At 45.7% G+C, this 27,604-nt stretch overlaps 1 protein-coding gene across 2 annotated transcripts in view; it reads right to left on the bottom strand.

The window, feature by feature from the left end:
* Positions 1–7,783: 7,783 nt before the first annotated feature.
* Positions 7,784–27,604, bottom strand: part of EFHB (EF-hand domain family member B) — a 231,308-nt gene continuing 211,487 nt past the window's right edge. For both annotated transcript variants that reach the window (XM_086942169.1, XM_086942170.1), the window contains one exon: positions 7,784–8,110. In XM_086942169.1, coding sequence (XP_086798295.1) covers positions 7,949–8,110 — 162 coding nt within the window. In that variant the 3' untranslated portion in view covers positions 7,784–7,948. The remainder of the gene's footprint in view (positions 8,111–27,604) is intronic.

The following is a 27,604-nucleotide window of genomic DNA, read 5'->3' as shown; positions in this document are numbered from 1 at the left end:
TTATTGTGCCACACACTTCACTAACCCATTAAAGATTTCTCTGGCCTGCCATTTGCAGCCTGTGTGTGCAGTTTCAAACTGCCAGTTCGACCTGGCCAGATAAACCCCTTGCTGGGCCCAAACCTCCAAAATAATGCATATATGTTACCCCTAGGGTAGGCCCTACATGGGCCAGAGGGAAGAGTGCAGTGTATAAAAAAGTTAACACCTTTAAGTTTTATATGTCCTGGTAGTGAAAAAACCCTAATTTCATTTTTCGCTACTGTCTCCCATAGGATAACATTGTGTTCCCTTATTACATTCAATAAGTGGTAACTTTCAATTCAGAGCAGATAGGAAAGTCAAGTTTAGTGTCTAAAGAATTGTAATTACACCCCTCTTTAACCCCTTCGATGCGGCCGCGATTCCCCTGGTGTGCTGTAAATAGCACGAACAGGGGCGGGCCGTGACGAACCCCAGCCGTCATGAGCACACGAGCACCGTAGTGCCTGACGGCTGGGGTTCGTCATCAGCACCGAAGGGGTTAATGATAAAGTCAGATTTTAAGTCACAAATCTGAAAATGCCACTTTTAGAAAGTTGGCATGTTCTTGTCCTAACCATTTGGTGTTTGCAGTCTGTATCTTACATGCCTAGGTGTAGCTGGCAGTTGGTCTCTGTGTATTGCTCCCAGACAGTTAAACAAAGGGGGAATAGATGTTGACAGCATGAGCCATCTCTGACTTGATAGAGAGGTGGAGTTGTCATCTACTACACTTGAACCTCATAAAGCCTTTGCCTCAACACACATACAAAGGGTTTGACAGTAGTCTTTTGTGCCCCCAGACAAGATGGGGCCAGAGTAGGGTGGCAGGAAATCCCAGCGGGGGTGGAAGCCTCTAGAAACCTATCCTACCCTTTTTTTTTTCTTTTTTTACGAGCATTTTTATAATTTTTATTTAAATATATTTATTGTTCAGATCATAGCATATATAACAATTGCAAATTGTACATAAATCAACAGTCACAGTGCTGTGTAGATGTTGCAGATGCCGTAAAAAGTAAAAAAAAAAAAGAGTAAACATCTTCTAGAACATAATTTCAAAACAACATCTCCATATGCTGTAGCATGGGCGCATGGGCTGCCAAATCTTTACCCCTAATTGTTTTTTCTTCAGCATTTTAATACAATACAAATTCAATTCAAAATGAAACACATTATAAAACTTTGCTCGCCACATTTCATATGATGGCGCCACTGGTTTCAGCCACATCGAGGCAATGCATAGTCGAGCAACGGCCATAGCAATACAAATAAAATATCAAAATGGATAGCAAGTCTGTATAGCTTCCCTATCCTTACACACCCCGAATAGCAGCAACTCTCTAGATATCGAGACATTAACCCTCGTCGTTTGAGACAGAAATTGTACAATGCATAGAAAAAATTGTCTCAGCACAATACAATCAAAAAATATATGTACAATATCTGCTTCATCCGTCTGGCACCTAAAACATTTTCCATCATGAACATCACCCCACTTCATCAATTTAGCAGGCGTATGGTATAAATTAAACACTGTTTTGTTATGTTGGGTGCGTAAATTTGCAGTCAGGATAACTTGGCTTGATCGATTCTTGCACAAATGAACGAGAGTTACCAAGTCTAACCCGCCATTTCATATCTTGAGCCTCTATGTCGTCGCGCTGCTTTGCCAATAATATTTCATACAAAATCCCAATCCGCCCTATTACTCAAAGCTTTTAGAAGTTCATTATGTGAAATAGGTTGAGATCTACAGTGATTATAAATAAAGTCACGTATCTGTAGATATTTAAATAAATCGTTCTTAGGTATTGTTAAATTGTTAAGCTAGTTCAGCGAAGGAAACCAAATCCCCCAGCACTGTAGATATCCCCTAAACGGCGAATCCCCTTGCTTCTCCATGTCTTCATCTTTGTATCCCAAAATATCAACGGGAATATTTCTGTGGAATCGAGAGGAGGAGTGTAATCCGATTTATGGATATGATTTTACGCATGCATTTCGAACCTTTATATGCTGTGAGTACAGTTTTAAATCTTGTTCTTTTAAAATAACTTGGTTCAAAAAATGTAAGCAAAACTTCACACGCCTGAGCTCCTAGTAGCATCTGATAAATATTTGGAGATTCGAACAGCCTTGGTTCTCCCCCAATAACCAAATATTTCATATTTTGCAAAAGGCAAACCAAATAATAAAAAGCAAAATTCGTCACTCCCCACCCTCCCTGTGCCAGTGGTGGCATCATATATTTTGAAGCACGCTGGGCCTTCTTCCACCCCCAAATAAACCTATCCGTAATCGATTGCAACTGCATTAATTGTGCACGTGTCAACTCCAGCAGTACCGTCCGAAAATAATAAAGCACTTTGGGGAGTATACACATCTTTAAAACATTCCGTCGACCAACCATTGATAGATGGAGGCATTCTACCTTTTCCAGCTGTCTTTTAACTGATCCTAGTGTATCAGCCCAGTTTACATCAACTATCTCCTGGAGTGACATCCGCACGAGAGGGGCAAGATGGCAATGGGCTCATCACTCAGCTTACCTGGAAACGAAAGTGCAGCGTGCCTCACCGGTGAGCACTGGCCGAATGTGGTTTTGGATTCTTGAAGCTCTGCTGACTGCCAAACAGGAAAAAAAAGAGCATCTCTGTGGCAAGAGGGAGAGCCGCGGCGTCCACTATATCGATGGGTGCAAAGAGGAGATTGGATCGCGGAGTGCGGAGATCAGCGGGGCGCGGCAGCTGTTGAACACCAGTTGGGCGTATAGTTCACCTGCGGCCGTTTGGAGCTGATTGGAGACGACTTCGGGTTTGTGTGGAGTCGGAGGAGCCGGTGGAGTGCTTCGTTTGTCAGCAGTAAGGCTCGGGAAGCTTTTATTAAATAAATACACGGCGCACACTGATTTATAACTGCATTCCAGCGGCTTAAAATCTATTTTTTCGTGGAAGGGCCACATGGACATGTGGATGCTGAAAATGTTTGGGAGAAACCGTAGCTAAATACAGGGCGAGTACTGGTGCATAACAAACTATAGTAATTAGCTACTGTTGGACATTACTGGCAATTCCGCTGTCACCGGTGGCTGGCGACAGATTTATAAAGAAAACAATAAGAGCAACCAAGTAATCGAGCAACTGAGATTATTCTGGTGTGTTTGCAAGCTGTTTCTCGAGAGATAACTTAATATCTGGGACCTCTTTTTTACTGGAACTCGATAAATACACTGTAACACTCTAACAGGCGTGCGGGTGCTACATTGAGTGTTCTTTATTGAGATATTGTTCAGCGGCTTGCTATGGTACCTAAGGTTGCTCGTGGAGGGAAAACCAGAGCTGCAGGGTAAGGGGCGGTAGGAACACATGCCGCACTTGCTGCGAAAATAGCTAAAGAAATGCCGGGTATTGAAGACTTGGAAAGCACCGGGCAGGGTAAAGATCTAGTTCACGGTACTCCCAAGATCTCACAAATGTTTCAGCCTGCTACTGGGAAAAAAGCTGGGACTCCTGCTGTTAAATCACATAATTTGGATGTTCATGAAGTGGGAAGCGAAGTGATCGCTGTTACTTTGGAGCAGAGACAGGTACCCCCAGTAGCACTACCAACGCATGTACAGACATCTCAAACTGGGGCTCAGACTATGGTTGGTGGCAAAGAGGTTAGAGTGACGGATGATGATAATGACACTACCAGTGAAGATGTTAATGAGCCTTTAAGTAGTAAAGATAGCGAGTTTTTCTCGCTTTCAGAGCACTCTGAAGGATCTGACCTGGAAAGAGATCTCTTATTACAGGAAGATGAATCTGGCGACACTACCCCTACTGTGATGGATGACAGTCACAATAAAAATGTCTCCCCCTGGGATATATCTACAGAGGCACTTACGGTTCGGAAAAAAGATAGGGAAGGAAGTGTGGGATCAGCCACTGCAGAAACGCCTGACTGGGATCTCTCTAGTGGGGAACAGTTACTAGAGAGACTGAACTTATCTGGCCAAGCAAGTGGGGGTCCAGATGTGGAGACATCAAGTCAAGTGTCGTTGGAGGAAATTTACAGATCCATTTCAGAGCACAGGCTGGAGGCTCGAGCAGAGCATTTAAAAAAACATACTGCATGTAGGAAATTGCAAAATACTGTTCGACGCTTGGCAAAAGCATGCAACGACTTCACTGATAGAATGGTGGAAGCTGAGGCCCGTATATCATCACTAGAAGACCAGATGGTGACCCAAAAAGAAGCTGTTGCAGACATAAAGGTACACAAGGACGATGTACATGATAAGCTTGCCGACTTAGAAAATCGACTTTGGCGCAATAATTTATGTATTCTTGGGGTCCCAGAAGGTCTTGAGGGGCAGGATATCCGTAAATTCATAGCGGAGTTGTTTGAGGACGCACTTCCAGAGGTGAAAGAATGGAATTGGATCCGTGAAATCCAGCGGGCACATAGATTTCCATTTCGGCAACGACCTGCAAGGAGTGGGCAAGTAGGGCAGCAGCAACCCCAGGCTATATTGATTTCTTTGAACAACTTCTTGGCTAGGCAGGCATTGTACGATCTGGCCAGACCACATATGAAGAGATATGGTAAAGGAATACAATTTTTTGTGCGGCCTGACTACTGCCATTCCACAGTCGAAAAGAGATGGCAGTTACCGCAACTGATTACCCCGTTTCAAACAAAGGGCCTGCAAGTTTTTCTATTGCAACCAGCTACTTTAAAGACAGTCAATAATGGACAGATTTGTTTATTTACGTCTGACGCTGCTGCTAAAGAATATCTTCATTCTTTGGTTTGAAGGACTAGTGTATAGGCATGGTTGCTATATATCCGTAATAAGGCCCTTTAATTTGTGGTTTTTTGCGCTAATCTTTTCTTTTGTAGTTTTGTTGTTTCTAGTCTTGTATATTTCAGATAACGGGAGGGCTGAGTATTTAGGGAGCCATTCACCGAGCATCACAAGGGCAATTGGCCCCATTGCCTTATTTAAGGTGGGAGGGTCACGTGCAGGGTGGGAGGGGGTTCTGTTGGGGGAGTGAAGGGGGGTTTAGCGGGACACCGGTGGTGTAGTGGGTTGGGTGGGTACTTGTTAAAAGGTAAAAAGGGCAAAACATCAGTTCATAGCAAGTGCTGTAAGAACGTTGGAGTATATCTGTTTTTCTTTTCGTATGTCAATGACCAGCGATATATAAGTTTTAATGACTAATAGTAGTCTACGTATATGTTCATTCAATGTTTGTGGGCTGAATAATATCCTCAAGAGGAAACGTGTGATTTCTGAGCTGCGGTTAATTAACCCCGACATTCTTTGTTTACAGGAAACGCACATCCCTTGGTCCAATCATAGGATATTATCGGAGTTGGGATTTGCATTATTATCGGCATCTAGACAATCTACCATGAATAGGGGGTTGGCAATTTTGGGTCGTCGGGCTGTAATTGGTACGGGCAGAGAGAGGGCAGACAACTTCGGGAGGTGGGCGATCACTGAATGTATTACAGGGGACTTTAATACTACAATATGCACAGTGTATGGATCAAACTTAGATGAAGCAGAGATATTGGACTCTTTAAATGTTGAGTTAGCATTGTGGGGGACCCCTCTGCTATTATTTGGGGATTTTAATATACATGGGAACTCTCAGATATGGGATGCCCAATTTGTGGACTACAAAGGCCGTAAACCGAAAGTATTCAGGGCTCTGCATCAGTTGCTTCAACAACATGGTCTTGTGGTTGGGTGGACGATGGTAAATCATGGAGATACAGGGTATACGTTTTTTTCTTCTTCACATAATAAATTTGTTAGGTTAGACTATATTTTTTTATCACGATTTTTAACTGTTGGTGCAAAGATGCAGGTAATGCCCCGTATTACGTCGGATCATGGCCCAGTGGTTATGGACCTGACTCGCTTTAACACTTTGCGGGTACAGCGATCATTTACATTTAGTAAAAAGCTTGGAAGTGATGAGGAATATATATGCTATATTCAACTTTGGGCTAAGCAGTTTTTAGAATACAATAGAGGAACAGCTACCCAACCAATGGTCTGGGGCTCTTTTAAAGCAGGACTAAGGGGTGAAACCTGTAGCTATGGCTGGGCTAAACAAAAGAAACAGAAATCTTTAATAACGGGTCTACTCGAGGAGCTGAGAAAGGCTGAGGGTGAGCTTATTTCAGTATTTAGTGCTAATATGTATAGTAAAATTGCGTAAACCAAGGTAGCCTGTAGTAAGGCTAGGATTAATGGGGTCTGGAGTCAGGAAATAGCAACCCAGTTTAAAATACATAAAGCTGACCTTAGCTCACCGTGTCGGTGAGCTAAGGTAAGGCATTACCAAATAAATACACAGAACTATACATCACAGTGTATACACACAAAAATAATGGACTGCTTCAGATTTTTCCAGTCCCATAATTTGCTTCCTCTATTTTTGTCCTGATGAAGACCCATCTTTTTTATACTCACAGAATCGAAACGTCAACGTACTGCTGACTATCAAATAGTGTAGTAACCAAAGTATATTCACATTTTGAATCCTCTAGTTTGGAAATTGTTTCAGTACTCAGTCAACAATGTTGTAATTGGCACCAGCACACCGTATTCACCAGAGTCACAAATCATTCTCACTGTTCTGTTTAATGGACCACCTATTGAGTATGTTTTTGTCTAAATTATATGGTTTGATAGTAATTTAATATGCTGTTTAATCTCTTAAAGATGAATAATACATCTTGATCTTCTGCTTCAAATGTTTAGGCTCATAAACTTCTCCCAAGGGAACCAATGTTGTATATCCTCTTTCAAGAGTAGCCTTTTCTCTGTCACATGCACGTCTGTCATAATATCTGTTATTGTATTCCTTAAAATGGCTCACACCACACTTCATAGATCACAACCTCTCTTTTTTTAATCCCCTATCGCTTCAAGCTAACAATACCTAATCTTTGTCAGCCTTCCCATTTATGTCACCATCTATTTTCAAATTCCCACATAGCTCCTACAATGATTACATCTAACTCTTATATATTTAATCTACCACAAAGAAACTGAAGTAAATGCATGGAATGTTTTACTTAAGACCACAACTAATCCCAATAATAAACAATAAACAATGAACACTGGACTAAACGCTAACTTTAAGTAGTTTTGGAAAAGTGTGTTACTCCCTGTAAAGCGCTTCAACGTCTTGTCAGGTGTAGTATGTGCTATATATATGCAATTATAATACAATACAATTACAATAATTCAAAGACATGTGAATGTACAACCTGCCATGGAATGGAGTTACACAAGACTCAATAGCCACAGAAAAAGGATTAGCAGAAGGGAATTTCATTCTCCTGGAGCTGCAGCTGGTAATTCACTTTGGCTCAGTGATCGATGCCACACTAGACACCTCCTCTGCAGAGGCTTAGTTGTCATTAGAGCTACCTTGAATCAGAATTCTGGGAGTAATAAGACTTAAAAATCCCATACTTAAGAGGTAAAACCAGTCCCTCAACAGAGCAGATAAAACCGGGCGGGCAGGCAGGCGAGCTGCTGGAACATTAAAATAAATGATGAAACCACACTGTGGTCCAGAATCTATGTACTCTCAGAGGTCAGCGACTAAGGTTCCAAATACAAGTGGGTGCTGTTAATTCACCTAACACTAATAATAATGTGTGTCAGCATCCTGTCTCTGAACACTAAGAACCAACTTCAAACAAGGACCTTCGGAGTGATAAATAACAGACCAAATTCCTGCTGTCCATGGGAAGGAAATATCTGTATTTCTTCATCTGAAAATACTTCTGCTGTTACAAGTACACAATGAGGTTTTCTGTACACAAGCTACAGTACACATAGTTTCAAAAGATATCATAGCGTGCTGTTATATTCCCCAAATCAAGCAGAGACACCATCCTGGAGAAGTCATCGAGAGAGCATTGGGGCTGCTTGTATCTCGTCCAACACGTTCCTCATGGTCTCGATGCACACCTCCCCATTGGGATGTCTCATGGCGGCAAGTTTCCAAACTTCTTCAAAGGTGCTCTCTGGGAGACTCACGCCAATGTTACAAAACAGGGTTGCGAGCTAGGAAACAAGAAGGGACAACGTTAATCTAGCAAGTGGAAGAAATGTGGAAAGTGGAAGAGAAATGAAGAAAGTGGACGAGAAATAATGGAAGTTCAAAATACAAAGAATTCGAATGTAATGATGGGTGTATAACTGCAAGAATGTTATGTTTTTTTAAAAAGCATGAAAAAACCATTAAACACCCTTTGGAAAGAGCACAACAGACTTTGGTGGAAAACTGGTATGCATGGATTAGGATGTAACTCGTACAAATTTGCATATTTTGTGGCCTATTAGGGACTGTCTGATGATAGCAGAACACTATCAACTGACAGAAAAATAATTTGTGGAAGCTCATCAATAACAACAAAAGTCTAATCACCCAATGACATTGCAAGGGCATTTTGAATCCCCATAGCTATCTTAAGCTCTTTTTGGAAAGTACCAGCAGCTACTGTCATAACAAACAAGATGAAGGTAGCAAGGGCGCACTGACCACCACCGGTAAATAGCTTTTCCTTCCTCAGTTTAAATGCTCTGTAGCTTGATGTGTTTCATAGACTTCTCCAATGAAAAGTATCTGAGGAGTGAGATCCCGGAAGGATGAGATCTTACCTGAAGAGTGTCTGGAGACATACCTTTTACCTGTTATAGTAATAGTGTGTGTGATCTTCCTTCTGCACCTCTTCAGATTTCAGAAGGGAGTTTACAGCCCTGCAACTTTCAATAAGACACTACCTAGACAGAGATTATCTTCCCAAACTTGGAAACAGAAATGAGGGAAGAACTGGAGGCTCCACTGAGCATACAAGAAGTAAAGGAGACCTCAAAGAGGTACCAGGGGAAAACTCTGGGACTAGAGAGGCTACCCATAAACCTCTATAAATCAGCAGTGGCCATATTAATAGAAACATTTCATGTAGCTTGCAAAGAAGCATATGAAAACAATAAGCGTCTACAACCTATGACAGATTATTTACTAGTATTAGTTCCAACCCATCAAACAAACCTACAAAATGCACATCATAGAGGTCACTTTCAATGCTGAATATGGACGTCAAAAAGCTCAGTAAGGCACTGGCAAACCACTTTGTATAAGGGGTCCCGCAAGTGGTCACAGAAAACGGGTAGGCTTCATCCCACATACTCACTACCGTCAACCTGAGAAGGCCGGTGCACATTCAAACCTTTCTCTATCCAAAAGACGAGGAATGCATAGACACAACCAAAGGATATAAAGAAAAGGCATTTGATAGTGTAGAATGGGAATATCTAAACAAATTCAACTTCGGCCCAACATTCATGGCCTGGGCAAAGCTGCTATGTCAAGAATAAAAACAGGCAGAGTGAAATATTCTGACAGATGGAAACCAGAGGAGCGCACTACAGGAATGTCCCTTGCCGCCTTTCCTTTTTGGCCTGGCCAAAGAGAACTTGGCAGACACAATTATTAAAACCTGGCAGAATGGGTATTAAAATAGGATACTGTGGCATGTAGTGTCCATGTAGACAGACAATACATGCTGTATCTGAGACCCCCAGAGACCAAATACATGAATGCTTCTGACTTTAATCCAATTTGGGGAAATAGCTGGACTACGAATGAACTCATCTAAATCCAACCTACGGCTAAAAAGAATGAGAAAAGCAAACAGAAGCCAATTATAAAACCAAACAGAAGCCAATTACCCAAAAAGGGTCCTGAATGACAAATGGAAACGATTAGGTACTTTGGGATACAAATAAAAACAAACTGAAAGTTTACCTTTGAGCCCAATACAAGCAAAATAATAGAGGAACCGAAAAAATAATACTGTTTTGGAACTCTCTTCCCCTCTCACTTCCATCATAGATAGTAAAATGATAGCCATTCCTAAATGCGTTTATGTGTTCGAGAGACTATCTGCGAAGTACCCACATACATATTTTAAACAATGGGACAGGTACTTACAGAAATGGACTGCAAAGTGGGGAAACCTAAAGTAAAGTTGGAAACATTAAAACTGGCATATGAGGACAGGCCCTCCCAGATCTTGAAAATTATAATGCAGCCACGTATTTCCCACATCTGGTGCTTTGGATGGCATTGCATCAAAACTAAGAAACTACGCTACTGACGAGATGTCATTGAGACAAAGAACTGTGAAAAACATTAATAGAAAAACAAAAATCACACAATATACCTGGCCTGGTAAAACACATGCAGGATATATGGAACCAGACAGTGAAGAAGAAACTTAAGCAATGGTCTTACCCAGAATTAGAGGTGCCCAAAAGAGGCAGCTAGTGCCGTTCTAACCACAGCAGGGTGCCCTATGATGGGTGGCATATACAGATGAACGAGTAGAAACATTTGACAAAATAAGAGAAGAGGAACAAATACAACAGGACAGTGCTTCCTCTGAGCACAAATTACACACAGGGTGAGAGTGCTCTGACCAGAATTCCAAAGCAGATCCCAGAATCAGTCAACAACAGCACTGCTGATTTACAATTATTCCAATTAAGACAATGGGAACTGCATTAAAACAGCATAAAACAAGCTCCTGCATTTCACGATTCCACCTGCTCCAATGGAAATAGATGCATAGAATGTATTATATACAAAAACGCCTTAGTATAATAGATCCAAATACGTCAGACACATGTCCCAGATGTGAAACCCCCAGCGCAGACCTAATGCACATGATATGGAAATGCCTCAATATAGAGAAATAGAAGGAAGTACTAATTAGAAGGCTACAGTCAGGAACCAAGTCAAGTCAAAGGGCTTTATTTCGATAAGTCAAATCATAAAAGCATCGCAATAGTACAAACAAATGATATTTAGTTCAAATATAAAATTGACTGTTGGTTTTAAGATTATTTACAAAGTCTTTACAAGTTTCTATCTTAAAATACATGATTATCAGAGAAAAATTAAAAAGGATAAAAGGGTTAAAATTTAAGGATAATCCTTAATAAAAAAAACAATTAAACATTGGATGCTAGCCTTTTGGCTCTAATGGACCAAGTCCAGGATAAGAATTTCGAGACACCACAGGCAAACAATGGTTGGGTGTCCGATTTTAAAATACGGAGTGCCACACTAGAGTGCCTGGTTCCCATAGTCCGACATATGGGTTTAAGCCATACTTGCCTTGGTCGGACATAGGCCGGGCAGACAAACAGAATGTGGGGAACAGACTCTTCGCTTGTTTGGCAAAAGAGGCAGAAGCAAACAGTCTGGGAGGGGGGCTTCCAGTGGGCAGTTAGGGCGCGAACTGGAAGCCCAACCCTGAACTGAAAGTATAAAGCCCTATCAAAAGGTTTCCAGACCAGGTCTAAATAAAGTTGCCGGAATGGAAGCTCCTTATGCTCAAGGAACTCCTTCGCTAACCTGCCAAGAGATGGATCTGTGCTGACTCTGTCGGTGACCCAGTTACAATACAGGGTCTTTAGGGTGGCTTTTGGTGGGGAGGACCGGCTATCCCAGGCTTCGCCAACACCTAGCTTACCGAGGAGATGTTTAACCTCTTTAAGCCATTTTATTTTTTGCCAACCCATCATTGACATCACCTCCGCTAGCCCCTTAGCGTACTTAGCGAGTTCAGGCGTCTGCCACAATCTAGCCCATAATAGCAAGGGTCGAAGTTTTGCCAAATCGTTAATGGGTTTACAACCAAGGTCAAGCAAGAGAGGTACCATTGGAATACTCTGTGGAAGTGACATGATACCCCGCAAACATTTGTTCTCGGACCTTGTCAACAGATCTAAGTTGGATGTGCCCCAAAGCTCTGCACCATATAGGGCAGAACTAACGCCCTTAGCCTTATAGATGTCAATGACGGGTGCAATAGGCCGAATCATGGTAGAGCGCTGTTCCTTGTAAAGAGCCCCAACAACCCTCTTGTGGCTAAGCAGCATTTTATGGAGATGGGGGTTCCACTGCATATTATCCGAAATACGAATTCCCAGATAATCGAATAAAGTGACCCTCTCCAAGGATACATTATTAAGAACGGGGAGCCAAACACGTTTTTTCGGAGGATTTAGTACTAAAAACTTTGTTTTGTCTGTATTATTAACTAGGCCACGTTGATCACAAAATGCCTGAAAGTTATCTAGGAAGCTTTGGAGGCCTACCAGGGTCTTTGATATTAGGAGCGTATCATCGGCGAATAAGAGGGTGGGGATTCGCTCCCCCGCCAGGGATGGAGCATCTGATGGTATTTTAAGTAGGTGTTCAACAACCCCGTTCACGTATAATGAAAAAAGGGTTGGAGCAAGAACACATCCCTGGCGGACCCCTCTACTCACCGGTATCTTGTTTGTTTTCTGCCCCTCTCGACCCCACCTCACTTGCGGGAAGGTACCTTCGTGTAGTAGTCTCACTAGGATGGACAAGATGTTAGATGGAATCCCCAGGTCTGCCAACACTCTCCGTAGCTGCCCTCTGGGTACAAGGTCAAAGGCAGTCTTTAAGTCAATGAATGCGAGGTAAAGACTGCCTTTGCCTATAACAACCACTTTCCAATAGAGCAACAAGAGCCTAAAGGCCTGCTCCATGGTACTGGTGCCTGCCCTGAAACCCGCTTGATAGTCTGACAGGATCTCATTATCGCTAGCCCATTGGTGGATTCTCTCAAGTAGTACCTTCTCTACTGTCTTCTGGGTTGAATCTAATAAGCTAATAGGGCGGTAATTGGCTGGGTCCTCCCTCTGGCCCTTTTTAAAGATGGGGACGACCTCCGCCCCCTTCCAGGATTCAGGGATGGCCGCACCTTTGTCAATTGCAGTAAGGAGTGTATAAATAAACTTCCCCCATTGGATAGTGTTAGATCTTAGAAGGTCCCCAGGGATACCATCCGGGCCAGCTGCTTTTTGGGGCACAATACAACTAATCGCATATTCCCCTTCCTTAGTTGTGAAAGGGAATAAGGTGTTAACTCGAGGTTTTGCCAAAGGGCTGGGAGGGGCAAGAGTGGAAGAGGTTCCTGATTGACATGAGTAAAGGCCTGAAAAGTGATCGAACCAAGTCTGGCCAGTTATATTACAGGTGATGAGATCACTGTCGGGCCTATTCCTCGCCCTAATAGTGCTCCAAAAGCGACCAGCATCCCACCCTGCCGAAGCCTTTCTAAGTGTGTGCCAATAAGCATCCTCCCATTCTTTTTTGGCATTAGTAACCACCCAATTATAATTTTTCCTGGCTTGCTGGACCAAGGGTTGGAACTTAGTCCTCACAGCCTCAATAAGTGCAGATTTCATCTGCCTACACTTGGGTGTATACCAACCCTGCTTCACTGTTGGCCTCGGGCACCCTTTAGCCCTGTCCCCATGGGTATCTGGCATAAGTAGGTTACCTACTGAACTTATGGTCTCCTGGAACAGTGCTGTAACTGTAGAAGGGTCAGAGTATTCTAAGAGGTGGGTGTCCATCTTGCTTAGGGAATCATCCACAAGTTGGCCAATGGCCTGGATTTTCCCATCATCTAGGGCTAGTTTGCGCCAATTAAGGCGCCTCCCGCAGTTAGATGGAATTGTCAAAGATGCGGACCCAAGATTGCAGGGTGTAACTAAGCTTCTGGATTCTTCCCAGGGGTGATTTAAGGTTAAAGACAGCAAGTTATGGTCGCTGTCTACAGTAGATATTACAACCATATCTAAGACAAATCGCCCAAAAAATAAGTCAAGAAGTATGTAATCAATTCTGGACGTATGGTTCACCCTGTTGTATGTATGTGCTCCCAGAGAATCTGAGACGGTTCTACCATTTAGAGCACATAAACCATACTCCAGAGCAAAAGCGTTCATCTAAATCGCCCTCTGGGACCATCTTTTAATAGGTGGAATCGCTAGTAAGGGTATACCCCTCCTGCAGTCATCATCTGAGGTATCTAGAATGTCCTCGCCCGCAAGAGGCTCAAACGTGCAGTTGAAATCACTCGCTACCAGTACTGAAGTGCCCTCGCAGATGTCACCCAGAACTTTTTCCAGCACTGCCACTGTAGGGGATAAGGAGCTACCTTTAGTACCCCTGGTATATACATTAAATAGATCGAGGGGCCTCCCACAACCTAGTCTACGCAGGGATATCGTAAGGATATCAGGTGAGGTACTATATTTTTGAGTAATGGTACAACCCAAGGAAATGCTCACCCATTTAAGGAGGCCTCCCGACGGGCGACCCCTCCCTGAAGGAGCCATGGCTGCAGGTAAAAAGAATGTTGAATACCCAACCTTGTGGATGGGTTCAAGGCTCCATGTTTCCTGGAAGATGCATATTGCATATGACTCCATCTGGGTATGCCAGTCAGGGACAGTCATCTTCCTAGCAATTCCTGCTATGTTCCAACTCAAAATCCTCAAGGTGGGCCCATCGATCTCAACCCTTCCTTCCATACGGTTATAATGAGCACCAGATGGTAGTGCTAGATCTCCCACAGGTTGAATTGCCTTAGCTAGTGGTGGAGCAGCATGTGGCAAAGAGACCATGCTCTTTAGGTCAAGAAAAACTGCTGGGAGGGCAGGAGTGTCCAGGGAGCTGGCAGATTTATTTTATTTTATTTTGAAAGTTTTATATAGCGCGAACAAGATCTTCGCAGATATCAGAGCGCTTTACAGAGAAGGGGAGCATGTATACGCAGATACAACAATCATGTTAGAAGTACATTGAAGTTATATCATAAAACAGTGAAGTAAATCAAATTCAGAGTCAAAATAAAAATACAAAGGGTTCGAACAAATAGTACAGATGAGTAACGAGTCTTTGTAGTTTTATCTCCAGTAGTGGTTCAAGTGTATTTAGCCATGAGGATCGCTTTTACTTCTTTCTTGAAAAGTATGAAGGATGTGATCAGCCTGGTTTCAGGGGGAAGCGAATTCCAAATCCTGGGAGCCATTCCCGAGAAGGAGCGTTTATAGGTTTTTTCCTTGCGGAATCTTTTAGGCTTTAGCAAAAGATTGTTTGTACCTCTAGTGTTTCTGGTGCCTCCAGAAATCGTCAGCTTCTGTGCGAGGTATCTAGGTGAGCTCAGGTGGATAGCCTTGTGTGTCAAACAAGCGATTTTCAGGTGTATTCTGGCTTCAAACGGCAGCCAGTTCAGGGATTTGAAGTCAGGGGAAATGTGTGAGTGTTTTTTTGATCCAGTGATAAGTCTCGCTGCGGCGTTTAAAGAGGCTCTTAAGGGTGCCGTAGTAGCTCGGGGGAGACCACAGAGTGCGGTGCTGCCGTATTCTATTCGAGGTATGACTAGTGAATGTACCGCAGTTTGGAAGTCTTTGGCTGGAAGGAAAGGTTTAAGTTTCCTAAGGGTGTTGATTTGGTAGTTCGCTCCCTTAGTTGCTTTGTTGATGTGATCCTGCATGCTGAGATTGGTGTCAAGTGTTATGCCCAAAGATTTTGCTGAGTCCACAATGGTGGGTTGAACATTAAGTGCTGTGAGGTCTTTAAGCCACATTTGTGCGGTAGTGATCTTCGCGGGTGGTGAGATCAGAAGGAACTCTGTTTTAAGGGCATTGAGTTTGAGATGATTAGCGGCCAGCCAAGATTGAGTGCTTCTGATCGTTGAGTTCAAGAGCGTGATGTCTTTGGGTGATTGTAGTTTGAGATAAAGTTGGGTGTCATCAGCATACATGTGGAAGTGTACATTGGATTCTTGCAGCAAAGTGGTTAGAGGTTCCATAACTAAGTTGAACAAAGTTGGGGATAGGGAGGATCCTTGTGGTACGCCTAGCGATACAGGTCTTGGCGCGGACATCAAGTTGTTGCTCTTGAATTTCTGCGACCTGTTATGCAGAAAGGACGTAAACCATTTGAGCACAGTTCCAGATAGGCCCATTCTTGTGTTTAATAGTTCGAGTAAGCTCTCATGTTTGACGGTGTCAAATGCGGAGGAGAGATCAAGGAGGATGAGGAGGCAGGTGTCGTTATGATCTAGGATTTGGAGGGCGTCGTCGATTATGTGAGTCATAGCAGTTTCAGTACTGTGATTTGCTCGGAAGCCTGATTGATGAGAGTTGAGGAGATCAAACTGAGTAATGTGTTTAGTCAATTGTATTTGTGCGCATTTTTCCAGCAGTTTGGCAAGAGTCGGAATGTTGGTAATGGGACGGTAGTTGTTTAGGTCAGAGGGGTCGGCTGTAGGTTTCTTTAGCAAAGGTGTGACTTGTCCGACTTTGAGGGAGTCGGGAATGATCCCTTGTTGAAGTGAGCTGTTAATGATTTTGGTCCAGAGTGGAAGGAGCGACGGGGTAAGAACTTTGACAGCGTTAGCAGGAAGGGGGTCCGTGAGGTGATTGGATGGTTTCAGAGTGCTGAGCAGTTTGCCAATTTCTTCTTCTGTGTAGGTGACAAAGGTTGACCAGGAGGCATTGTTTTTTGGTTTGGTGGGTGCTATGCGGTGGGGTTTGGGGAAGAGGCTTGCGTCCATGAGGAGATCATTCTTTATGTTGTCAGTTTTTTGGTTAAAGAAAGAGGCGAAGTCTTCGCAGGAGGGAGCTTCGCGCATGGTGTTGAGAGGTTGGGGTTGTTCTTTGGATTGTGTTCGGATAAGCTCAAACAGCTTTCTCGGACGATTTTTGGCTTGGTCGAGCTGACGCTTGAAGAAGTCTGATTTTGATCGTTTTATTTTCCTGAAGTAGGCATTTCTCTTTTTCTTCAGGTTTTTTAGGTTCAGTGCAGAGGGAGCTGATCTCCAGGTGCGCTCTGCCATTCGCATTGCGCGTCTATCGTCATTGAGACTCCCGTTGTACCAGGGGTTGGAGATTTTTGCGGTGGCTTTTTTTAGCTGCAAGGGTGCGACTTCGTTAATTATTGAGGTCATAGTGTTAAGATAGTGATCAGTCAAGGATTGGACGTCCTTAACGCCAGCAGGAGGAAGCAGTGAGTTGCAGCTGTTGGGGGGCAGCGAGTTTGAGTTTAGCTTTTTCATGTCTCTTTTCCAGACTTTGGGCCTGGCGGATTGAGCAGGGTTAAGTTTAACTTTTTCATTGATGAAGAATGTGACAATATGATGATCTGACCAGTCACAGGGTTGGATAGATTCGAGTTGGATAGAGCCCTCTTTGGAGATGATAAGGTCAAGGATAGAGCCTTTATCGTGTGTTGGACTGTTGCAAATTTGGGTGAGGTCAAGGGCGTTAAGGAAATTCTTCAGACTTTTTACCACCGCATCATTGTGATCGTTCCAGCGGAGGTTGAAGTCACCAAGGTATATTTGTGTGAGTTGTCGCCCGGAGTTGGTTGAGATCATGTCCATGATTTGTTGGGAGAAGGTAAGGTTGTCACCGGGTGGGTGGTAAACGCCGTGCAGAGTGCAGATCTGTTTGCCCTCACTGACAATATCGAGGCAGATGTATTCACAAGACGTAGGGGAGGGTATGGAAGGGGAAGTTACTTTCAAGACAGAGAGGTTGCTCCTGTATATACATGCGATTCCGCCACCTTTTTTATTGCCAGACCTATCAAGTCTAGTGATGTGGTAGTTGGGGGGAACCAGAATGTCCATTATAGGTGTAGAAGCTTCTGTTAGCCATGTTTCAGTAATGATGATTAAGTCAAGATCCAATTTTAGGATGAGATCGGCAATGGCGGCGGAGTGTCTAGCGGCTGATCTGCAGTTGAGCAGAGTGCATTTGAGACGGGGTGTGTCGATGGCAGAAGGGTGTTCTAGAGCGAGGGGGACATTACTCAGGTTACTATGGATAGCGATTCTGTTGTTCAGTGTGGGGGGTCTAAGGGGATTGGAGTGAATCGTGGGAATGGCAGTGAGAGTGTCGGGTGTGATGCTATGGGGACCTGAGTCATAGGAGCGGAGGAGTGTGGTTGTGTCTAGGTCTGAGAGAGGGTTGCAGGAGCGGTGGGGGCGATTTTCGCGATTGTGAACAGGGATTGAGGTCCAATGCGGTGGGAGTCGAGTGCGAGAGTTCGCCGCCCGGTTGGAGGACCATTTGGGAGGGGAGGTGAAGGTGGAGGCGCGTGAGTGGTGTCTGGGGTGTGTGCTGAGTATTTGTTTGATGCTGTGAATGTCTTGTTTGATCTGGTGGAGGGTGTTGGATGAGGGGTGATTGGAGTGTGATAGACAGAGTAGTTGTTTGATGATGTACATGTCTTCTTTGAGTTGGAGGAGGGAGGCCGTAATGTGGTCTATTGTGGGAAATGTGTTGGAGGTGGGGATGGGAGGGTCGGGCGTGGATGACATAGGGGAGAGGTTGGTGGCGTGGATGAGAGTATTGGTGGTAGGCGTAGAGTGCAAGGTGGAGGATGGGCATTTATTAGTGGTGGAGGTTGGGTAGTGGGGGGTGAGACTGGGGAGGGTAGCGGGATTGTAGATGGTTCTTTTTTGAGAGGGTGGAGTTGAGTTGATGGAGGTGGTGTGTTCTGTGTGCTTAGTTAATGGGAGGAAGTGGGGGCTGAGAATGGGGGGGGATAAATAGTGGGGTTTGCCTTTGTGTGTGACGGTCTGATGTTGATCTATGTTAGGCGGGTTGTGGGTGTGAGTTGTGGTATCAGGGGTGAGAGGAACGGGGATGAGAGGGACGTGGATGAGGGCTGTTGAGTAGGGGGAAGGGGTGGGGTGGTTGTTGTAAGCGGGAGAGAGGTCTAGGTCTGTGTTTGAGGGATGAGGGGTAACTACGGTAGGTGGGTGAGTGACTAAGATGCCGGGAGTAAGGGGGTGGTGCATGTCGTTTTGGGTGGGAGCTGTGGTATTAGGGGTGGGAAAGTGGGTGAGGGCTGGTGTGTGATGGGAAGGGGTGAGGTGGTTGGTGTAGGCGGGGGAGTGATCTATGTCTGTGCTCGACGGGAGTGAGGTAGATACGGTAAGTGGGTGAGTGACTAGGGTGTCGGGAGTAAAGGAGAGGTGCATGGCGTTTCGAGGCTGGGGTAGGTTAGAATGAATGTGGCTTGAGGCTGTGGTGTCAGGGATGGGAGTGGTATGAGAGGATGACAAGGTGAGGTTGTAGGGGGGGAAGGGGGTGCCGCTGGAATGTGCGGCTGAAGGATCTATGTCTGTCGCTGTGGAGTGCAAGGTAGCTACATTAGGTGGGTGAGTGTCTGAGGTGCCGGGGGTGGGGGGAAGGTGCGTGTCGTTTTGGGGTTGATTGGGGGTGACTTCAGGGGTGATAGGCCTGCGGGTGCTATGGGTGGGGGTCCGATGACTGGCGAGGTGTTGTTTGAACTTGGGGAACATGTTGTCTAGTAGTTCCAGGTTCTTGTCAGTGGATTGCATTAGGATGATCCCGTTATTGTATATAGTGATGGTTGTTCTGCCCGGGAAGAGTTGGGATGGAGTGATGGTGAGTTTTAGGCCATGCGCGAAATTCCTGGAGGTGGAGACGGTGAGTAAGGTGCGGAACATGTTTCTCCATTGGGCTCTGCGTGTGGTGTGGAAGATAATATCAATGTTCAGTGAACCATTGACTGGTGAGAAGTAGGTGTCTGCACAAGGAGTTTCAGGGTGGGACCTCAGGAAGTTGTGTTTAAAACGTTTAGCGGCTTTTTTAGTAAGTGAGGGTGGGTAGTTGATTCTATATGTGTGTTTGCCGACGGGTTCCATGATGGGAGGGCAGTCTAGATAGGTTTTAGGAGGGAAGGGTGCAGGAGGGAAGGGTGTAGGAGGGAAGGGTGCACTGTTCTAAAACAGCTGCGTGGGCCTAAGGTGACACTAGTGAGAGCACTAGTGAGTGCACAGTAATGCTATACGCAGAGTACCAATGCAGACAGTCATAGTGAGCTAATGGTAAGTGCTACTAGTGAGCTGCCAGGTATTTGAGGTAGTAGTCGTTGCATAGGACAGTCTAGGTAGGTTTTAGGAGGGAGGGTGTAGGAGGGAAGGGTGCACTGTCCTAAACAGTTGCGTGGGCCTAAAGTGCCACTAGTGAGTGCACAGTAGTGCTATACCCAGAGTACAAATGCAGACCATCATAGTGAGGTAATGGTAAGTGACACTAGTGAGCTGTCAGGTATTTGAGGTAGTAGTCGGTGCATACAGGATTGGCTGACACTAGGCTTCCGAGGTATTTGGGGTAGTAATCGGAGCAAGTAGCAATAGAATACTGACAAAATACTGGAATAAAACACTGTGCAAACCATAATAATATCATTAGTGTTATCACATTAGTGAGCAGCAACGAAAAGATATATGAGGTATAAGATATGAAATATAGAAAAATATAGAAAAATACTTGAATAAAATAACTGTGCAGACCATAAAAAATATCTAAATCAAAGGTGTCAATAACGAGTAGTCAAAAATATATAGGGTACAGGAGTCAGTGACAGAATACAAATGCACACACAGATTAAATGACACAGAGTAAATAACACCACAGGTGGCATTAGCGAGCAGCAAAAGAGAAATATATGAGGTAGCAAACGGTGCATTACCGGTGACGATAAAGTAGGACGTGCAAGATATAGTAGGGTATATAGAACATAATGCTACTGTAAGAGGCACTAATAGATGGGTAGCAATCGGTGCAGGAAAGTGAAATGTGCTAGATACAATCAGAAATGTAATAATAAATAAATAACACTGCGAAAGAGCAGACTATCTAAATCCAACAAAATAACTAAACCCAATGCAGGAAAAGTGAAAAGTGCTGGATACAATCAGGAATATAATATTAAGTAACACTGCGAAAGAGCAGGCTATCTAAATCCAACGTGAAATAAGCCCAGCTGTGTAAATTGTGTAGCCGATAAGAAGAAGTTCCATGATACAGACAGGTGCGCACCCAAGTATGGTAGCTGGGTGGGAGAGTTCTTAGTGTCAGTTAGAGAATTAAATCAATGGCTCAGCAGCCAATGACTAGTCCAAGATGGCGACCCTAGAGAGAGACTGGACAAAGATGGCCACCACAAAAGGGAATGAGACATTAGTCCTCTGTTTATTTCTATTGCTTTGTGAGCAGGGAAGGGAGTTTCACTTTCGTGCTAGCCCGGTCTCAAGGTTGCTGCTGTGATGGGGTCTTATCTTGAAGGAGCCTCGTGGGCCCAGGCGGTGATTTATTGCCTTCGTTATTTTAGACCCCCGCCATTTTGGACAATAGAGCTTTGCGAGTGAGTGCCGGCGAATGTAATAAATACCTTTTTTGACTTTGAGCATTCTCTCACAGTTCCGCTGTGAGAGAATGTGCCAACACTGTGTCTGCCAACAACCATCGTCCCAGTCCCCTCTCAGCCCTCAAGACCGCCAGGGTTCCTGTGCTGCGGAGCGAGCGGGTGGGCGGGCGGGAGGGGGGGGGGGGTTGTGTTGTTGTTATGGCCTCGTCCCGGTGCTTTGCCTCAGTTCCAGCGCCTTTTGCTGCCGTCGGGAGGGGTCCCTGTTTCAGGACGCGAAAGAGTGATTGAGTGGGGGCGAGGTCCGGTGATCGCCCCATTATTGCAAATCGTCAAGCCAAGGCTGAGGGGGGAAATGACAGCACATTGTCCCACAGGTGATATATGATTGCAAGTTCCATCACTTGGGGAGGCTACATCAGTACTTTCGCCCCTAGGCAAGAATGCCTCAGCTTGTGCTGGGAGAGGAGAAAGAAGGGTCAGAAAGGAAGTAGCCAAGGAAGAAATAATAAGAGACCTACTCCTATTAGCCCCTCCAAGATCACCAGGGGGTGGGGTGGCAATTGTTGAAGGGCAGCCTTTGCGTCAATACCAGGTGTTGCTACCATAGTGAGAATCTTCTCCATAGGGGTCGGGGTTTTGGCAGGGATCATAATTTTCAGCGTACCCTCCCCATAGCTGGTTGTCAAATCTAAATCTCTGATGCCAATTAGATTGCCGTGGGTAAAAGTACCCCAGATCCCGGGTACGTATTCCCCCTCATCATACATATTGGGCTTGGTACAAATAAGCTTTGCCACTCTGCTGTCGTTAAAATTGACTAGAATACAGTCCCCTTGGATGTTCTTGGCTCTTCTCCCCACCCAGCCAACTCGTCTAACAAGAGTAATCCCGTCATCTAAGCCCCTCTGGAGTGGCCTGTTGTTATTTAGCCAAAATGTAACCTTATTCTTAAGTTCAGAATAAGATTCCATTTTCCCCTGTTTTAAACAAGGGACTCCTACCAAAACAGCCACATAAGGCATACAGGCTGGAGGCAAGTTGATACAGGGAGGGTTGATTTCTCCAGTGTGGACTGGGTTGGTATTTGTGGGTAGATCCTTATTATAACTCTCTGTATTTCTACAGTTCTGGGTTGCCTTTTGTGTCTGAGTAGGTGCGGTGACGCTAGACCCCTTATCCCCTTTAGATGGTTGTTGGAGTATGGGTTTGCTGATCTAAATCTGTTTAGACGCTGTCTCTGGGGCTCTACTCTTGGGGGCCTTCGTTTTCGCGGGATTGCCACCTCCTTGGATCACTGTGTCGGCATCCGGCTTGGTAGTTTGGGGTTTCACCAATTCAGGAGGAGCTACCAATGGAGGTTGTGTATGGGCAGCTACTTCTCGAATATTATTAGTATGTAGCTTGATCAGGGTCTTTATGAAGAAGAAATTGTCTAAAGTTCCCTGTTCAAACGATCAAGTCTTACTGTGATCTCTTTCAGCCTCTCAGTTAGAGGCAGAATGAAAGACTTCAGAATATGCTCAAAGGAAGTAATCAAGGGAATATCCTCATCAAGACTGGGGGGACACGATGAAATGGTGTCACCACTGGCAGGGTGTTTGGGCTCCTGGCTATCACGTAGTTTATAACTAGGAGACTCAGGTGTGTCTTGTAGGCATACATCATGAGACAAACCTTGGGCCTCAGTAGTAACCACAGCATCCCTATCTGCATTAGTTACATTGCTCTTACCCCTCGTGACCCAGTTTCTTGCATAATTTCTTGCGAAGGCTTTCTTATTCCTGGTGCCCTCCGCTATCCCTTTGCTGCCTATTACCGTTGGACATTCATTAGCAGTACGTTTGGACTTACGCCTCGCCAGCTGCCCTCTAGTTCTTACAATGGGGCTATCGCTGCTTAGACTTGACTGCGTGTCAGAGGTTGAGTTAACGTTAGCAGGAGTATTGCAGTTCTCATTAGTAATAAGGGCCCCACCCTGAGATAGTGAGTCGACAGTAGCATGGTATTTGAAAAGGGGAGGGGTCAGTGATAATCTAGTAAGGGAAGGGATACCATCTGGGAATAAATCTTTCTCCATGGGGGTTGGATTCTGTGTCGACACGGGATTGTCACCACCTGGAAGAGCAACAAAAGATGGCGCCAGCATCGAATCCTGGGAATAACTAAAAAGCATTGATGCATTTACAGGCAATAGGGGAGGTACAGAACCAACGGGAAGTGAGAGGCGACGCTCAGTGCTTTCAATAGCGTTAGCCACCACCACAGTAGTTTTTTGGAGCATAAGGTCTATGGCGGTTAGACTAGGGAGCTGAGTTTTGGCAGGTTCTTTTGTCTTGGGGGTTGTATCAGGAACAGAAATCACAGGATTACCCTTCCCCATTCTTGTAACTCTGTATAATTGGCCTGAATACAGCCTTTTAGTCAGACAAAGTAAAATATGGACCGCTGATGTTACATAACCATAGACCCTAGAACATAACTGTCAAATAACAAGTGGACAATACAATAACACGTAGCACCAAGGGGATGGCCCAGCCCGGCCTCACACGGCCACTAACGGCCAAAAACAGTCCCGCCCTTGTCCCGGGTGTGAGAAATTGGCCTGATATGCAGTGCTCACTATTCTAGTGATCACTATGTATCAGTCCAAATAACCCTTATTGATGATTGGTTGTAAGTCAACCTTAGACCAGCTATCCTAGTAGCATGGACAAGAGCAGTCTTTAGACTAAACTCTAGAGGGCGTGTTAAGCCAGCTGTTATACCATCACATATACCCCTTGAACACCAAGTGAAAGGACACCACACAAGTTGTTATGAAAATAAAAGGATATTTATTTAGAACACAACAGCCCTGGACTCTTTATGAGGACAGGGCGCTAAGCACAATACAAAGCTCTTAAAGAAATACTGAAAGTCGCACAATTTACACAAATGCCCGAGGGGCACGAAAAACCATATACTCTAAAAGTGAAATGAAATTAAATGAAAAAGAAATTTCTAAAGCGCACTGCGGCCAAGCGGCTTCCTGGCGCTGAGGGGCACATCAGTATGGGAGATTGTTCCAAATCTGGGGGGCCAGCACAGAGAATCGGGTGCCCCCGGTGCGGGATTTGCGGAAGCGGGGGACGTGAAAAAAAGAGAAAGAGAAGAAGAGCGGAGAGAACGGCTGGGGGCGTGAGAAGAGATTAGAGAGTTAATGAAAAGCGGGGCAGAGCGAGCGTGCGCCCGGAAGGCCAAGCAAGCTAGTTTGAACTGAGACCTGAAATGAACCGGGAGCCAATGGAGGGTTTTGAGGGCCGGGGTGATGTGGGAGGATTTGGGAAGACGAAGGATAAGGCGGGCCGCCTGGTTTTGGATGGCCTGGAGACGATGAGTTTCGTAGGCAGGAATACCTACGTACAAGCCGTTTCCATAATCCAGGCGGGATGTGATGAGGGCCGTGATAATGGTTTTGAGAGCATCAACAGAAAAAAACCGGGAGATCTTACGAATAAGACGGAGGGAGAAAAAACAAGAAGACACAACGGAACTGATTTGGGCGTGCATGGACAGATCATTGCTGATCTTGATGCCCAAGGTCCGGACAGAGGAGACTGGGGAGCGGGGAGGGCCAAAAGAAAGGGGCCAGTGAGCTGAGGACCAGGGGTTGGACGAGCCACCAGTGAGGACGAGCTCTGTCTTATCGGGATTGAGCTTCAAATGATTGAAGCTCATCCACTGGGAAATGAAAACAAGAGTGGAACAAAACTTAGGGAGAGAGTCAGCTGGGGATGAAAGATCAAAGACGAGCTGGAGGTCATCTGCGTAATTGTTCACAGAGACCCCCAGTTCGAGAAGAGAGCAGATGAGAGGGCGGATGTAAAGGTTGAAGAGAAGGGGGGAAAGGGAAGAACCTTGGGGGACCCCACAGGTGACAGGAAGAGGGGGAGCAGAAAAGTCAGAGAGGTGAACTGCCTGTGATCTGCCTTGAAGGAAGGACGCGATCCAGGAGAAGGCAGTGCCTTGGATACCCGCTGCGCTGACACGGTCGAGAAAGATGGCATGATCGACCGTGTCAAACGCAGCGGACAAATCCAAAAGGACCAAGGCCTGGGGGAGGTTGCTGTCGGCCTTCCGCTTAAGTTCATCCAGGACCGCGAGGACCACTCCCTCAGTGGAGTGACCTGGACGAAAGCCCGCCTGGTGGGAGGCCAAGAGATGGTTCTCCTCAATGTAGGTGGAAAGGCAGGATGTCACGTAGCTTTCGAGAATCTTCCCTAGGTAGGGGAGAAGGGAAATTGGCCTGAAATTAGATGGAAGAGAGGGGTCCAGGCCGGCTTTTTTCAAGATAGGAAAAACAATAGCGGATTTAAAGGAAGAGGGAACACAACCCGAAGCCAAAGAAGTGTTGAGAAAAGTAAGGGGGGGGATGGGACAGCTAGTATAGAGAGTTCTGAGGATCCGTGCGGGAGCACAGTCCGCAGGAGAGCCGGACTTGACCTTGACAAGCAGGTCAAGGAAGAGCTCAGATGAAATAGGTTTGAAGTGATCCAAAACAGAAGGAGACAGATGAGAATGATCAGACAGTTCAGGTTGAGACACAATGGGAATATTGGCCTTAATGGTAATGATTTTAGTGATGAAATAATCATTCAAAGAATGACAGAGAGATTGAGAAGGGGCAGGGGAGAGACAAGCGCGATCAGAGGTGGCAAGACTGTGAACTAGTGAGAAAATCTCACAAGATTTGTTGGCCGAGAGGGCCACTCGCTCAGTAAAGTATTAAGATTTGGCCGCTAAGATGGCTTTTTTATAGTTATTAAGGAGGGCTTTGTATTTGAGGCGGAGGGTAGGGCAGTAGTTGCGTCGCCAATGACGCTCCGAGCGCCTGAGCTCTAATTTCAGGGATTTAAGGTAGCTGGAAAACCACTTATGAGCGTCATGGAGGCGAGCTGATTTGATCTTTTTAAGTGGGGCGACCTGGTCACAAGCAGAAGAAAGCCAAGTGTTAATGGCATCCGCCTGACTTTCCAAAGGCAGGTCAGTCAGGGAAATACTAGCAGGTAAGTAACTAGTCTCAAAGGCTTTAGGATCGCTAGGACTGGACTACTGAACCTTCAGATTACGAGCAGGAGGCCTAGGGAGATCGGGTGCAGAGTGTGCACTCTCACGCGGGATGCAGGACAAAGTCTATGGATGCTAGATTTCGTAAAGTTAGTGTTATCGAACGAATCCGACTAGGTAGAGCTGAAACGAAAAAGGATCTGGACACTTAGATAGTTAAGCTATGCTGGAGCACCGAAATGCTCAGGTTACCTAGCCCAGGGGCTGCGGCTGCATAGGGCTGAAAAGACGTCGGGAATCCTCGTTGCAGTCTATGGAGCCTGAAAGAAGAAGTTGCTGGCAGGCGACCAGTGATGAAGTTCGATGTGATCCAAGCCTGGATCGGTGATGGAGGATACCTGTAAGCAGAGGGGACCAAGTTCTGAATCACTAGCCAGTGATTAGATGGGCACCAGGATGGCACCGGACGAAGTCACCTCGACCAGGTGAGTGGGCAACGCTGGGCTCTGCAGTCTCTCGGACCAGGAGGCGTTGTCGGCGACCAGGATGGAGGTGCGAGCTGCTCCACGAAGGTATCTGCTGTCGACGTCGCTGGACCCAGGATTGGGGCAACAACTTTTGGCAAATGCAAGCCCACGCTGTGGACTCAAAATGGCGTCTGGAGTGGACCAGGAGGTTCCGGGGTGCTCCTCTGTTGGAGGGGTGCAAGGGGCAGTCTGGAGCAACCAGACCAGTGATGAAAGTGTCATCGTTCGTCGTCAAGAGGGCCACAAGCCAGCTGGCAAGTAGCCGGACAACGCGGTGAGCAGCAAAGAGCAGAAGGGCCCCACGCAGATCTGGTGGATGCTGGGGGGCTGAACTTCGGTGCTGGAGCTGCTCAGGGTTAGGGCTTCTCAAACCCCAAAGCACTCACTCGAGGATCCCTCGGCGGTCGTGCTGGATAAGTGTAGTGCAGTTCTGAAGATGGCCGGTCCCTCTAGGTCTCGTCACACCCACGGATCTCAGCTGGGCTGATGATGTAGGTAGAGGTCAGAGGTGCCAGGGAAGCCGGGTCTCGTCGTGCTGGTCGGTCGGATTCCGGAGGAAGGACGTGCAGCAAACCGCAGGTTACTTAGTTGGTGCCCACAGATGCAGGGTGACTACTCCTTAGTCACAAGGGAGAAATCTTGAGAAGAATTCTTGAGTTCCTTTCGTAGAAAGTCGTTTCAGGATTCAAAGATGATCTAATTTGGAAGGGTCCCCGCTCCCACCTTTATACTAAAGAAAGGGGCTGGTACGCGACTAGGTCCTGCCCATGGGTGGGACCAGGAAGGGGGGTGGTTAAACCCCTCTCCCATGCCGGACTTTCCCCAGCTCAGGGGCTGGTGTGCCCCTGGAACTCGTTCTAGCCGGCCTATGCATAGTGAGCACCGGGGTGC

This window comes from Lissotriton vulgaris, chromosome 10 (assembly GCF_964263255.1).
Source record: "Lissotriton vulgaris chromosome 10, aLisVul1.2, whole genome shotgun sequence".
NCBI lineage: Eukaryota > Metazoa > Chordata > Amphibia > Caudata > Salamandridae > Lissotriton > Lissotriton vulgaris.
This window is presented reverse-complemented; position numbering and strand designations above follow the sequence as displayed.